Source organism: Numida meleagris, chromosome 5 (assembly GCF_002078875.1).
Source record: "Numida meleagris isolate 19003 breed g44 Domestic line chromosome 5, NumMel1.0, whole genome shotgun sequence".
Lineage (NCBI taxonomy): Eukaryota > Metazoa > Chordata > Aves > Galliformes > Numididae > Numida > Numida meleagris.
Window position 1 is genome coordinate 71,528,192 of NC_034413.1, and position 15,672 is coordinate 71,543,863.

A 15,672-nucleotide genomic window follows, 5' to 3' on the forward strand; every position below is an offset into this window, starting at 1 on the left:
AAATCGGACACAATGCAAACGTGAGGAAAAATACATTTAAAAGCACGAATGGGAAACAGAATCTAGCAAGGTATTTGTTAATCATAGGACCGTCCCTACCATCTAGAGATGCCACCTGGCTAGTTTCTAACCAGCCTGTCTGGTCTTACTTGCGTGTCCCAGATATGTCAGAGCTATGCGGTATGCACACATCGGATCTGGATGCGTTGTATGCCTGTGTCAGGGAGGGTGGATCTTGGCTTTTTTTTCCCTGCAGACTGGCTAGCCTGCCACTATTTCACACCCCTTTGTCTTAGTTGTAACAATGCAATGTAGGGCGCTGAGCGTGCTGCTGGGACTCAGGAAAGCCGCGCTGCAGGCTGACGGCAGATGGCTATCGCCCCAGCGAGACGCTGAAGCTTGCGACTGCGGCGGGAGAACCGAGTCCCAGCCGCTCCGACAGCAGCGCGGCGCCACCCGAGCGCGGCGCCCCCCGGCGGCCGCCGCCAGCTCACGCCTTCCCCCCGGTCTTCGCTGCTCTCGCGAGAGCTGGGCATGGGCGGGGCAGTGATTGACGGACGCGTCGGGCAGCGTCGACGCCATTGTGTTGCAAGGAGAGGCGGCGGGCTCCGCTCGGCCGTCTGAGGGCCCGGCCCGGCCTCTCCGGCGGATTTCTAATGCTTGTATCGTGGGGGCCGCGCCAGTGAGAGTGAGTACGAGCCTTATGGCCTCGAGGAGGGGAGGGTGACCCCGTGCGGCCCGGCTCTCGCCCGCGCGTCGGCCTGGGGCCGGGAGCTCGCGGAAACCATTTTGTGTCGGGGCCGGCGCCTGGCTCCTCCTCCCTTCTCTCCGCGGACGCCGCTGACGGGCGCGCGCCTTCCTGGGCCGCGTCGCGGGGTGACGGCCGGGGCCCTCCGCTCCTGGCCTCCCTCCGGGGAGCCGCTGTCTGGCGGAATCGGAGCGGAGCGCTCCTCGCCGCCGCTTGGCGCTGGCCCGGGGCGCGGGCCGCTGTCGCCCGCTGGCTCCCCCTGCTCCCGCTGGCGGCGGGCGCTGCCGGGGGCGGCCCGCCGGGTGCGAAAGCGAACTGCTCCTGCGCATGGTGCCGTGATCCCGAGTGGCCTGGGACGCTGCTGAGTTCTTGTCAGCCTTCTTGGCTGGAGGCTGGGGAAAATCCCGGTCAGAGTTCCACGGACCGATGAAATTTACCGTGAGCTCCATCTTGCTTGTCGCTTAAAGCGTTTTCTGATTAAACATGAAGAACACGTGGTCACAAATTGTTTGTGCAACAACCTTATGAACTACTGTGTGTCAGGGCGCACTAAAATCTCTAGCCCTAAAAGCTCAAGGTTTTGGCTGGAGCATCACCGTGTAGTGCTGAGGTGGACCCTGAATTTCTGAGCTGGAAATGAGGTGTGTGCAGCTCTAAGTGGGGACCCACAAATGTGTTAAGCTGTTCCATGGCAGCCAGAAAGGCTTTGCTTTCTGGTGGACGTGAGTATGTTGTGTTGCCTCTCGTTTCTCAGTAGGTGGGGTTAGGGGGGCACAGAAGGAAGAGTGAGAGGCTTTTATTCTAAATATTTGCTGTGTTATTTTTACATTTTCAGATTATACTGCTTTCCTGCAAAGAGCTATTGATGTTTTTAATTTCCTGTTACGTCTGTTGTGGCTAGGTTAGATCTAGTTGATGTTTTATTACGTAGTTGTAGGGATGACAGATGAAGAAGGGAGGGGCGCTGGAGCTGTGAACTCAGAATAGGTGGTGCAGCTCCTCCTCTCGGATACAAAATGGCCATTTCTTTTCCATGCACAATTTTAAATTCAAAAGTTTAATTTCAGTACTGTTTTTTTTTAACCGGTCTTGAGACGCATCACAAGATTTTATTAGTGGTAGATGATCTCTAATTTAGTTATAAAAATCTTCTAACTTCTTCCACTGCTGTCTCCTCCCTCTGTTCATTTAGATGCTAATTCACGTGTGTCCGAGGTTTTGGCTTACGTGGGCCTCACTGAGTGAAGAGGAATTGTCTTGGACTGCATATAAAATAAATAGTTAATGTATATAAGTGACATAACTTCTTTTACTATTTTTTTTATTAAACAATGAAAAAAGAGAGCAACAAGAAAATAAAACTAGTGGGATATGAGACTGTGTTTTTGTGAAATTAACACATCGGTCTGGTTCAATGGAAGTAACTGCAGGTCTTAGTGAGCTCACAAGGTGTTTGTCAGAGATTTCTTATGAAATTTTACTCTTCCTCTGCTTCGTGAACAACTGAAAGCAGTTGTTCACAAATGTGAGCGCTGCTGAAAGCAATGACATGAGGAAGGGACGATTGTGAAGCAAGGGGTATCTTTCTCTGGTAAGACAGGGCTTATTAAAGCCTGATATAGAGATATGATCAAATATTTAAGTTGAATATCTGGTTGCAGCTCCGTACGTTCCACTTGAAAATTTGCAGGTAATGCATTTATGTCTACTGAAAACGGAGTTGCAGATATGCTGAAAGATGGATGACCTTTCTGGCAATCTTGAAACCTGCTCTCAAATTCCTTCATCAAAACTGCAAGCGTGGCTGCATATTTTTTGTGATTCACCAGACTGTGTTTAGCCAAAGTATCAAAATGCATAGAATTATTTGCCACAACTAGAGTCACCGCTGCACTGCACCTTCCCCGTGTCCTGTTTTCAGCTCAGACAGTGCCCATCGCACACCAGTGTGTGGTTGCTGCAAGAGATGGGGGTGAGGCCGGTTGTCTCGGTGGGGCAGAGCCACTGCCGTGATGGCGTGGAACAGGGGATGGCAGCAGGACGGTCTGTGCTGGGCTGCGGGCTGGATGTGTCTGCGCTGATTCCTGCTGTAGGGAGCTTCCTTCCTTTCATCTGTGTGTTTTCTGCCTGTCTGCCTCTAACTTTCACTTACGTTATTTAATTCACATGTATACAAAGCAAAGTGATCCAGAAACAGACTCATCCATAACCAAAGCGATTGTTCTGATGCTCTTTGTCAGAAAAATTGGGTTCCTTAATCTGTGTGCCTGACCCTCCTGGCCTTGTCCTTTGTATTTTGTGTAAATGTAAAACATAGACAAGCAGTGTTTTGGATGTCAAATATCAAGGCCGGTGGTTGACCTGTGCTACTTAGACCCTTGTATCTATTACTGTGACCTGCGATTCATTTACATTCAAAGTTTGCAACTTGAGTAGTTACTTTTTCACTCTTCCTGTAGCTTCAAACAGGTACTAGGCTTGCAGCGTACATGCTGGCAGATTACTCTAGGGTTTAAATTAACAATCGTTACAGTATTTTCATTAATGTTACAAATACTTTGAAGAAATGTGGTTGTTACGTTTCATTGCACAGATGACTCATAGAAAGTGGTGTGGCTTAGATTACTGAATTTGTTGTTAATGAATTTCTTTAAACTCATGTGGATGACGGTGTTCTTCTGGGCTGTGAAGTGCTGCCCAGAGCATTCTTACTGATAAAACTGTATTTACGAGCTTGAGAATTACTCAAACATGCTGCTGTCCAGTATTTACTTATGGGTTTAAACGTGATTTGAGAAACTTAACCATTGCATGACTTTTAAGTTCCTAATCCAAGGTTAGGTAAGTGAGAAGTTAAGATTCCTGAACTGATCTCATTTAACCAAATACATACGTATGTGTATAGGCTGTTAATGTTTGAAGCATAGTTCAGTATCTGGTGTGCTGCTCCATGATACAGCCCAGTAACTCTTTGTACCGTCTGAAGATCTTCCCACGTTTATCTGACTGTTGGTTTAAATGTTCACTTAAACATCTTACGATTATGCTATGCTTTCCTTGCATAATTAAGCTTTTACGCTACTTTATGGTGTGATCTGTTTTGTCAATCTAGTGGCTGAACCTGCACCAGAGAAGTGGCTTAAAAACCTTCGTTTCAGGGAAATCAATAGTCTCATTTTGCAGTTATTCATTTGTTTGATTAATGGACTTAGGTTCAAACGAATTTTTGCTGGGAAAGGATTGATGACTGGGAAAGTTCCCAAGTATATGAACTCAGCCAGGAACTGCAGCTGGATGCTAGGCATGTCCGGATTGCAGTAGTTTTTCAGAGACTTTGTTACTAAATGTGAGGAAATAATTGGGCTTTATTGATTGGTAATTTTTTCCTGATATATCTTTCTCCCGTTGCAATTTTCAGAAGGCTAGATCAGAATGAATAGTGGTTATGTAAAACAAGTTGTACCACTTCTGCAAATTACCTTGCTCTCATGGAATGGTCTCAGTGGTTCTCAGCCATCTGTTTTCAGTTCTTAGTTGTCACATAGCTCTTTCTGCAGCACACCACTGACAATGCTGGGATTCTGTGCAGTGTATTTACTTTTTGTGGTGCAATTTTATCTGTCCTGCTGAGGAGGAAGAATCTGGGAATATTAGCAAGCCAGTTATGTACCTATCTCAAGTTTTTGAGCAGTAGTAGATGAGAACATCCTTTCAAAGAAAAGAATGACCCACAAAATCACTTCTTGTTTGGCAAAGGCAACAGTGTTTATTTTGAGATGCATAGAAATAGCAAAAGAGCAAGTATGCCAATCATATCCTTGGTTGCATCAAGACAAATGCGACCAGCAGGACGAGGGAGGTGATTCTGCCCCTCTGCTCTGCTCTCGTGAGACCCCACCTGGACTACTGCATCCAGTTCAGGGGCTCCCAACACAAGAAGGACATGGAGCTGTTGGAGCAGGTCCAGAGGAGGGCCACAAAGATGAGCTGAGGGCTGGAGCACTTCCCCTGCAAGGACAGGCTGAGAGAGCTGGGGCTCTTCAGCATGGAGAAGAAAAGGCTGCAAGGAGACCTTACAGCGGCCTTCCAGTACCTGAAGGGGGCCTACAGGAAAGCTGGGGAGGGACTTCTCATAAGGGCAGGTAGAGACAGGATGAGGGGAGATGGTTTTTAAACTGGAAGAGAGTAGATTTAGATTAGATATCAGGAAGAAATTCTTTACTGTGAGAGTAGTGAGACACTGGCACAGGTTGCCCAGGGAGGTTGTGGATGCCCTCCCCTTGGAAGCACTCAAGGCCAGGCTGGATGGGGCTGTGAGCAGCCTGGTCTAGAGGGAGGTGCCACTGCCTATATCAATCCATCCACAAGGGAGCTAGATGATCTGAAAGGTCCCTTCCAACCCGAACCATTCTGTGATTCTAAGTACATACTCGAGAGTCAAATGAAAATATATTATATGCTGTGTGACAACATGTACTTTGGCTTTATACATTGATTTTAGTGGGAGTTGTCTTGGAAAACTTAATTACTTCTTTGAGGCAGGTAGTTTGCAAGTAGAGTTGTTTAATGGAAAGGTGAAGTTTCGTAGTTTTAACCCTGAAGACTTATGTTTGAGTGTAGTCTTCACGTGTACTTAGTTCATCTTCTCAGGTTCAAGATGCAGCTCGTTAACAAAAAAATTAATTTGTGAATTTAGTTAATCTGAGGATTCCTTCCCTGACTCATTTTGTTTTCATGCAACTGCTGCAGCGTTCTTCAGGGAGTCCCACTGGTAATATAATAGTAAGAATATAACGTAACAATAAGAATATAAGTAAGTTCTATGTTTCTAGTTTTATAACATGAAATGGGTGGAGATGTAAAGAAGAGTTACCAAACTCAGGGAAAGAACTCATTTCCCATCTTCCCGATGCTTGATCAGACCAAAGCTTGGTGTAAATGTGTGCGTCTGTGCGCGTGACTCATATTTATGTTGCATTTAGAAAACACTTGTGTGCGTTTTGCATGGAGGTATCTGCTTCTGAAAGGGAGAAAAAACACAACGGTGTGTCCTTTGCTTGCAGGATACAAAGAATGGAGTCTAAACCCTCAAGAATTCCTCGAAGGATATCTGTTCAGGCCTCCAGCTCTGCTCTAGGACCCAGAACATTAACTGGAAACAGTTTAGCTGATGCATATAGTGCAAGAGATTCTTCACGGAGATTAGACTCTGGGTACCAGGTAATGTGATTCGACTCTCTCTGTAAAGTGTAAATTCATTTAATGTCTCTTTCTCACTGAGAAGAACACTAAAGGTGGCACACTGACATACAAACTCAAAAAGGGGGATGGGGTAATATAAGAAAGTCTCAGCCAGGGCTTTACATTTGTGAACGGGAAATATAGTTAACTGTATGATTAATTAATTAATGACTAGGCCAATGAAAGTTTTTTTTGCACAGTGAACTAACAGTTCTAGCTTTGATATTTGTATCTACTTTTGTTTGTAGCTGCTCCTTTAGAAGTGAACTGATTGATGACAGAAGGGTGGCCAGGCACTGTGAATCTGTTTTCACAGTAGTTACTGCTGTCCTTAATGTGCATAGAATGTGGTTTTCTGGTGAGCATAGGTGAGGATTATATTTTAATTTCAGTGTGTGTAGAGCATTACGCTTCATGTGTGGATAGCGATGCAGGAAGTACGGGAATATATTGCAGTTGTAAGAGTTGACAGGATGTACTGCTTTGGAACACCTTCTTACTGTCTTTGCATTTTGTAAGGGTAAGAAGAGAACCTTTAGGCTGGCATTGTGCTGTCACATTACTATATTAATACAGCTAGATTTGACAGTAGATGGGGCTGTGGTAGAGACCTGCTCTTTCACGTGCAATATGTAACCCTAACCAAATTGCTTTTGTGGGGTAGGGAACCTGTACTCGAAAGTAAGAAGCCATGCTGTGCAGATGCTTTCACTTTGAAAGAGTATTGTGGCAAGTATACATTAAACTAACTCAGAAGTAATTTTGGGGCACTTGGAATCAACAGAGGACTGTTTGGCTCAAATATTATTATTTTGTTTCTGCACTTTTCAGCAGTTCTCACCTAACATTTGTGGGCCTGGAAACGTAAGCACTGCAAAATAGCAACTTCATGACTAAATGTTCGTATTTATTTGATAAAATGGTTATGAATTTGGTCGCTTCTGGCAAGGTGTGTGGGACATTGTGTTATCTACTGCCTTTTCCAGAAACAGTTTTACAAGTAAAGCAGCATCTAATTATCTTTAGCGCAACATGTATATAGCTATGTGTTACATTTTGCAATATCTAGCATGCATGTGTTCATTAGTATGTAGGCTACCAAGAGCACCTGAGGGTCATTTTCAGTCAGTTTCAATTTTTGGATTCCTACCTTTTTTTTCACTGACTGCTCAGCAAAACCACATCTGACAGTCTTGCTCTTTCATAGAATTTATGATCCCATGCAGTACAATATCACACGGTAAGCTGCTGGACAAAGATGAGTCTCAAGCAGAACGGCTGCTGTGAAGTTAGATGTGTTACCAAATGATTTTTCTAGTATTAAGAAATAGGAAGGATTATGTGCTTTATGTTATTTATTACATGAAGTACACTGTGCACTGGGATTAGAATTTGGTTATTTTCTGCTGAGCAATGTGCCTCTAATCTGCAGAATGTTTTTTTACAATACATTCCAGGTAAAACAATGTAGATTGTTGTATCCGTTCTTTCCACTCCAATTTACAGAAAGTAGTCTGAGAGATTGTTATTTTAAGACTTCTGCATAGCAGTAGCCATAGGGGAGTCTCCGAACCTTTGCTACTTACAGAGCTGTTGTATGAAAATTGCAGTATTACTTGCAGGTTAAGATTTCAAGCGGTTGGGGCAAAAAAGACAGCTAGCCTAAATAAGATTACATACAGTCAAGCAGGAATGGAACAGACAGGTGTTTCTTCATTGTTTTAACTCATTTAGAAGCCTACCTTTTTTAAAAAAAAGCATTTAAAAGATTTGTCATTTAGAAGAACATTATAGTACTTGGTAAATGTAAAGAGAACTTGTAGAGTTTAGACTATAGCTAGAGAACATAACATTAACTAAAAATAACTTTTTGGATACAGAGCAGTCAGACTTAAGCGTTTGGTTTTGACTAGTGCTTAAAAAAGCTGGTTTCTATTGTGTGGATAGTTCAATACATTTTTCATGTATGTACAGGTTCTTGTATGTGCTTTCATGTGTATTGTCATACAGAGATGTATGACAGAGTGTAATTTGGCATAGCTGAAAGCCATAACAGTATCAGAAGAAAAGGAGAAGAAAAAAGAAGGAAGAACTTTCTTACGTGCACCATTAAGTTTTTAGCCTGTGGTCATCTGAGAAGACACAACAATCACGCTAGTAATAAACAAATTTGAGATACGTGATATACCATTGTTTTTAGGTAACTTATCATACAAAATCCAAAGTATTGTAATAGTACAAGAAAAAAGTCTCATGTTTTATGATGTAGGCAATCCAGGAGGGTCCTGGAATGCATTGAGGATAACTTCCTGAGTCAGGTAATAGATGGGCCCACCGGAGGGGATGCAGTACCGAACCTGTTCCTCACATGAACTGATTGGTGACATCAGGATTGGAGGCTCCCTGTGCTTTAGTGACCATGCTGTGGTGAAGTTCATGCTCCTGAGGGATATGAGACAGGCAAAGAGTAAAATTAGGATGCTGAATTAGAAAAGGAAAGTTAACTTCCAGTTCTTCACGGAGTTAGTCAACAAAACACCCTGGGAAACTGTCCTCATGGGCAAGGGTGCGGAACACGGATGGCAGATATTTAAGGAAGCTTTTCTTAGGGCACAATGGCTCTCCATCCCCCGGTGTAGCAAGTGAGGAAAGGAAGGCAAAACACCAGCATGACTGAACCAGGACCTGCTGATCAAACTGAAGAGCAAGAAGAAAATCCAAGGGCAGTGGAAATAGGGACAGGTACTGTGGGAAAAGTATAAGGAAGCTGCTACACTGTGTATGAAAGGGATCAGGAAAGCCAAGGCCCACCTTGAACTAAACTTGGCAAGGGATGACAAAAAGAACAAGAAAGCCTTCTGCAGCTTCCTCAACCAGAACGGGAAAGTCTGGGAAGGTGTACATTCCCTAGTGAGTGACGCAGGCAAGCTGGTAACAACAGACAAGAAGAAGGCTGAGGTACTCAACTTTTTTTGCCTTGGTCTTCTCTGACGACTGTTCGGAAGGAATTGGGGAAGCAGTGTCCCTCCTGCTGTAAGTGAAGATCAGGTTCGTGACCACCTGAGGAGGTCGAACATCCCAAATCTATGGGTCCTGATGAGTTGCATCCCTGAGGGAACTAGCTGATGGAGTCACCAAGCCACTCTCAACGTTATTTGAAAAGTTGTGGCAATCAGGTGAAGCCCGTGGTGACTGGAAAAAAGACAATATCACACCCATTTTTAAAAAGGGTAAAAAAGCATGACCCAGGAATTACCAACCTGATAGTCTCATTTCTGTGCCAGGAAAGATCATGGAGCAAGCAGATCCTCATGGAAGCTATGCTAAGGCACACGGAAGGCAGGGACGTGATATGGGAGAACCAGCATGGCTTCACCAAGGGCAAATCCTGCTTGACCAACCCAGTGGCTTTCTATGATGGTGTCACTGCATCAATGGACAAGGGAAGAGCCACTGGTGTCTTCTATCTGGACTTCAGTTAAGGCCTCTGACACTGTGCCCCACAATATCCTTGTCTCCAAATTGGAGAGAGAAGGATTTGATGGGTGGACTGTTCAATGGACAAAGACCTGGCCGCAGGATTGAATCCAGAGAGTGGTGGTCAATGGCTCCATGTCTGGGTGGAGGTCAGCAGTGAGAGGTATCCTCCTGGGATCGGTGCTGGGACCGATACTCTTTAATATCTTCATCAGTGACTTTGACAGTAGGGTCGAGTGCACCCTCAGCAGTTTGCTGATGACACCAAGCTGTGGGGTATGGTCGACACACCAGAGGAATGGGATGCCATTCAGAGGGACCTAGACAGGCTTGAGCAGTGGGCCCAGGAGAACCTCATGATGTTCAGCAAAACCACGTGCAAGATCTTGCACCTGGGTCAAGGCAACCTCCACTAGTAACACAAGCCAGGGCATGAAAGGATTGAGCGCAGCCCTGCCAAAAAGGACCTGGAGTTACTGGTGGATGGGAAGCTGGACATGAGCCAGCACTGTGCCCTCACAGCCCAGAAAGTGAACCGTGTCCTGGGCTGCATCAGAAGAAGCGTTGCCAGCAGGGCGAGGGAGGGGATCCTGCCCCTCTGCTCTGCGCTGGTGAGGCCTCACCTGGAGCACTGCGACCAGATGTGGAGTCCTCAGTACAGGAGAGACATGGAGCTGTTGGAGTGTGTCCAGAGGAGGGCCACAAAAACAGTCCAAGGGATGGAACACCTCTCCTATGAGGACAGGCTGAGAGAGCTGGGGCTGTTTAGCCTGGAGAAGAGAAGGCTGCGAGGTGACCAACCTTGCAGCCTTTTGTGGCATCACCAGCTGGGTGGATTAGAGGGGAGCAGTGGATGTTGTCTACCTTGACTTGTCGCCTAGCTTGACTTGATTCTGTCTTCCATGACATCCTGATAATGAAGCTGAGAAAATATGGGATAGATGACTGGATGGTGAGGGCTCAGAGGGTTGTGATCAGCAGTGCAGAGTCCAGTTGGAGACCTTTGACTTGCGGTGATCCCCAGGGGTCAGTGCTGGGTCCGGTCTTCGTCTGTATCTTAATCTATGACCTTGACGAGGGGATAGTGTCCGCTCTCCGCAAGTATGTCACTGATACAAAGCTGGGAGGAGTGGCTGATGCACCAGAGGGCTGTGCTGCCATTCGTCAGGACCTGGACAGGCTGGAGAGCTGGGCAGTAAGAAACCAGATGAGGTTTAACAAAAGTAAGCGTAGAGTCTTAACACCTGAGAAGGAATAACTGCATATATCAGTACAGGTTGGGGGATGACCTGCTGAGGTGGGGCTCTGTGGAGCAGGACCTGGGGGTCCTGGTAGATGAGAGGATGGCCATGAACCAGCAGTGTGCCCTTGTGACCAAGAAGGCCAATGGGATCCTGGGGTTTGTGGCCAACAGGTCAAAGGAGGTGATCCTCCCCCTCTGCTCTGCACTGGTGAGGCATCACCTGGAGTACTGCATCCAGTTCTGGGTTCCCCAGTGCAAAAAAGACACAGATCTCCTGGAAAGAGTCCAGCGGAGGGCCACAAAAATGAGAAAGGGCCTGGAGCATCTCCCCTATGAGGAAAGGCTGAGTGATCTGCATCTGTTCAGCCCTGAGAAAAGAAGACTGAGTGAGGATCTTATTAATGTTTATAAACATCTTAAGTGTGGGGGATAAAGGGACGTGGCCAAGCTCTTTTCAGTGGTCTGTGGGGACAGGACAAGAGGAAACAGCCATAAACTGGAGCATAGGAAGTTCCGCACCAATACGCAAAGGAACTTCTTCACAGTGAGGGTGACTGGAATGGGCTGCCCTGGGAGGTTGTGGAGTCTCCTTCTCCAGAGATATTCAAGACCTGCCTGGACGCCTACCTGTGCAACCTGCTGTAGGGAGGCTGATTTGGTTGGGGGGTTGGACTCGATGGTATCTAGGGATCCCTGCCAGCCCCTACAATTCTGTGATGCTGTGACCTGATTGTGGCCTTGCAATATCTAAAGAGGAGGTACAGGAAAGGGGGGGACAGACTCTTTAGCAGGGTCCTGTAGTGATAGAACAAGGGGAAATGGTTTCAGGCCTAAAGAGGGAAAATTTAGGTTAAATACAAGGAAAAAGTCTTTTGCAGTTAGGGTGGTAAGGTGCTGGAACAGGTTGCCCAGAGGTGTGGTTGATGCCCTATCTCTGGAGACTTTCAAGGAGAGGCTGGACCAGGCACTGGGCAACCTGATCTAGCTGTGGATGTCCCTGTTTGTTTCTGGGAAGTTGGACTAGATGACTTTTAAAGGTCCCTTCCGATTCTAAGGATTCTGTGATACGTTGTTAGCCATTTTTTGAGAAACCAAGTGAAAGTTTTTTCTTTTTAAGGAAGAGATGGGGTCAGTATTTTACAGAAAATTGTTTTGAATGTTTTCCTGGTCACATTTTTCTGCTACTGAAAACAGACACCAAAGATAGAGTACCTTGTGCAATGCTTTAATTGTTAAGTTCTGAAATGGGATGCTAAATAGTCAAGATGAACTGAAGGAAAGGAGCAAAGTGAGATTTGTTTTAGTTTCAGATGCAGTAATTTGGTATAGCTTTCCTGCCCTCATGTTAATTGTCTGCTTTCTCTTAAAGCCACTTTTTTGATACTTGTTGTGTTAACTCTTTTCATTCAATTTTGACCTTGGGACATCTTGTAAGGAAATGAGCACGATGCAGAGATGCTACCACTACTGAAAGTCGTGTTAGCATTGGAACGTAAGATGGCGTCGTTTCATGAACTGACTTTCAGACCTGTGCTAGTGTGTTTTGCTCTTGGGTTAAGTCTTCACTGTGGCAATCCAGACATTAAGACAAGCAGATAGACGCTTAAAATAAGGTGAAATGCTGAAATCTTCAGAATCTAGCAGCTGGGAAAAAAAGAAAAAAGCAAGTATTTGAAAATCGATGAACTCTGCAGATATGGCTTAAAGAAGAGTACTCTGAGGGCTTCACTGTTCTGTATTGTGCTCGTGAGTAAACTGTCCATATTTGAAATAATTTTGAAGGTTGATGAGTCCTACTCAGGCTTTTGAAATACTGGATAACTTAGTGTTTGGTAGTTTCTATTCATGTTTAATTTTGTGTGCCAGAATGATGAGCATTGATAACTTATTTTTTTTAATCCTAGTACTACAGCCTTTAAGAACTGGAGACTAACAATTGTAGGTGTAGTGTTACTAGGTCATAAAAAAGGGGATATACAAATAATCACAAAATGCTTACCGCGAGTTCAAACATTTGATATCTATTTCTATTATTTTTACAAATTTCAGCGCTTACTCTGTGGAACATATTAAATTACCATATATTTCCTTAATTATTCTTTATTCATTGAATCTCAGTGAAACTAACAGTTCAGAACCTTATACATCGGGTTCTTTTTAACAGTTATTGATTCCGTTATTGGAAACTTGCCTGTGTAACAAGGGTACAGATTAGAGCTCTTAAGTATCTATTTTTTGGAAGAGAAAATATAAAAAGAACCGTTATAGTCGTTGCCCTGCAGATAGCGGACTTCAAATAATTTGAGCACTTTGGTGCATAACCTCAGGATAATGTTCATTTGCAGGACTGTTCTGCTGGTCTTAGATTGCTATGCCTATCAAACTGTGGGTTCAGTAACTTTGTAAAGTTGTCTTGTGCAAAAGCTCTGTAATTTATTGTTAATGTTATTTATTTTAAGCCTGAGGTGATCTTTTTTAACCTCATACTGTTTACTATTTTATGTTGGTTGTCAAATTTAGCAATTTAAGGTACTTAGAGACACAACAGTTCCAGTTTTGTAATGAAAAATGAAATTATTTTGCTGCGCACATCAAATGCCGTTAGAATTAACAATTACTAATTTGCAAACCTTCAACAATAGCACAATGATGGGTTATCAGAATAGACTGCCAAGAAATAAAACAAACTTAAGCAGCGATAGAAGGTAAGGACTCAGAAGATGCTGTGTTATTTCAGAGAAATATACAGTGGGTTGGGTTTCAAGGAATCTAAATAGCAGCTGGTTCAACTCCCCTGCAATGGGCAGTAGCATGTTTGTTTGTTTTTGTTAGGAATAACGTGACTGAATAGCTAAATCTGTTGTCCGTCTATTTTAGTAGGACAGATCATGCCTATTATTTAATAAATAGATCAATTAGTATGCTCGAAACACGCAGTCCCCTCCCATTTTCTTTCCTGTATTAAAACTCAAGACCAGGACAAGACAGATAGCTTGTGTGAGTGGAAAATGGTGACTTGTTGTCTTGAAATTTGAGGTCTTTAACTGCCCTGTTGCTGGAGTGTGTGCATTACACCCCAAAGACCGTAGACTTCAGTTTTGTTTTATTCATGATCAGCTGAGAAGACATTAATGAGGTTACAATTACTAGAAAGGAATTTTAAAAAATCTTTATTTTGCCAGAGGTTTTCTTTTAAGCCTGTGTTGTTTCTCCTTGGATGTATCTTGGTTTTTTGTGTGTGTGTGAAAGGTTTCCAGATTTGTTAGTACCCACCACTTGCCCGTATTTTCAAAATTCAAGTAAGGTATTGATTTCATTTGGAGTTACAAAATGCTTATGATGACCATATTGTTGTTTAGGAATCTGATGTATTGAGCAGTTCTGACAGAGACTGGGGAATCGGAGAAAGAGAGGCTCATGAAAATCCTTGGAAGCTTACAACATCCTCTCCAACTCACTACTCAGGGACACTCGATCACCCACGGTCTGGAAGATTTTGGGGAAGCAGAAACAGACTGGTGAGAATTTTTAATGTATAATAACTTTCTAAAAGACAGTAGGGCTCTACTGTAGCCTTCCCAAGCTAAAAATCTGCCAGCAGGAGCTCACTGTAATGTTTCTAGATTGGTAGACTTTATCAAGTCAAAATGGAGGGAAGGTGAGAAGATGGCGGTTTTAAGAAATTATTCAAGGGTGAAAACAGTAATGTATATTAATTTTACTTCTAGTTAAGAGTGGCTCACTTAATGTATCCATTTAGAAAGAAAACAAGAGTCATGATCAGAATATCATACATGTTACAGTCCTACAAATGACAAAATGAATATTATTTATACTCATTTTATTGATTGTTTCTAGCGTGTAGTGGCTTTTTTGATGTTAGCAGCTTTGTGACTTGACAAAGTTCATAGTTTTGGAGGTCTGCTATAGAAGACTTAGCTTTACAGTTCCTTATTTGTAACATAAGTCTTTCTTAAATGCTCAAAGAAAATAGAGGCTGAGCTCTCACATGACTGAGATCCAGGACTTGGGCCTAAACAACTTGCCTTAACTGGCATTCAAACTGTACCTTAACAGCTCCACAATTCAAGTAGTTTGCTTCTTTGAAGTGTTTATGCACTGTGGAGTCGAAATAAAACACTTGCAATTTCAGCAGAAACATTAGGAAATGGAGTAATTTGGTTGGAAGGGATCTTTCGGGGAAGCATAGAGTCATTTGAGTTGGAAGACCTTTCAGATCGTCTAGTTCCAACGCCCTGCTGTAGGCACGGACATCTCCCTCTGGACCAGGTTGCTCACAGCCCCATCCAGCCTGGCCTTGTGTGCTTTCAGGGAGGGGGCATCCTCAGCCTCCCTGGGCAACCTGTTCCAGTGTCTCACTACCCTCACAGTAAAGAATTTTTTCTTGATATCTAATCTAAATCTACTCTCTTCCAGTTTAAAAACCATTTCCCCTCATCTTGTCTCTACCTGCCCTTATACAAAGTCCCTCCCCAGCTTTCCTGTAGGTCCCCTTCAGGTACTGGAAGGCTGCTATAAGGTCTTCTTGGAGCCTTTTCTTCTCCATGCTGAAGAGCCCCAGCTCTCTCAGCCTGTCCTTGCAGGGGAAGTGCTCCAGCCCTCAGCTCATCTTTGTGGCCCTCCTCTGGACCTGCTCCAACAGCTCCATGTCCTTCTTGTGTTGGGAGCCCCTGAACTGGATGCAGTAGTCCAGGTGGGGTCTCACGAGAGCAGAGCAGAGGGGCAGAATCACCTCCCTCGTCCTGCTGGTCACATTTGTCTTGATGTAACCTAGGATACGGTTGACCTTCTGGGCTGCAAGCACACATTACTGGTTCATGTTGAATCTTTCATCAACTGACACTTTGAAATCCTCCTCCTCAGGGCTGCACTCAAGCCATTCTCCAGCCAACCTGTATCTGTGCTTGGGATTGCCCCGACCCCGGTGCAGGACCTTGCACTT

The 15,672-nt window shown here is 44.3% G+C and overlaps 1 protein-coding gene across 6 annotated transcripts in view; it reads left to right on the forward strand.

The window, feature by feature from the left end:
* The window catches only part of MARCH7 (membrane associated ring-CH-type finger 7), a 28,843-nt gene continuing 13,706 nt past the window's right edge, over window positions 536–15,672 (forward strand). For all 6 annotated transcript variants that reach the window (XM_021397632.1, XM_021397635.1, XM_021397633.1 and 3 more), the window contains exons 1-3: window positions 536–688; window positions 5,812–5,968; window positions 14,069–14,227. In XM_021397632.1, the coding sequence (XP_021253307.1) occupies window positions 5,822–5,968; window positions 14,069–14,227 (306 nt within the window). In that variant the 5' untranslated portion in view covers window positions 536–688; window positions 5,812–5,821. The remainder of the gene's footprint in view (window positions 689–5,811; window positions 5,969–14,068; window positions 14,228–15,672) is intronic.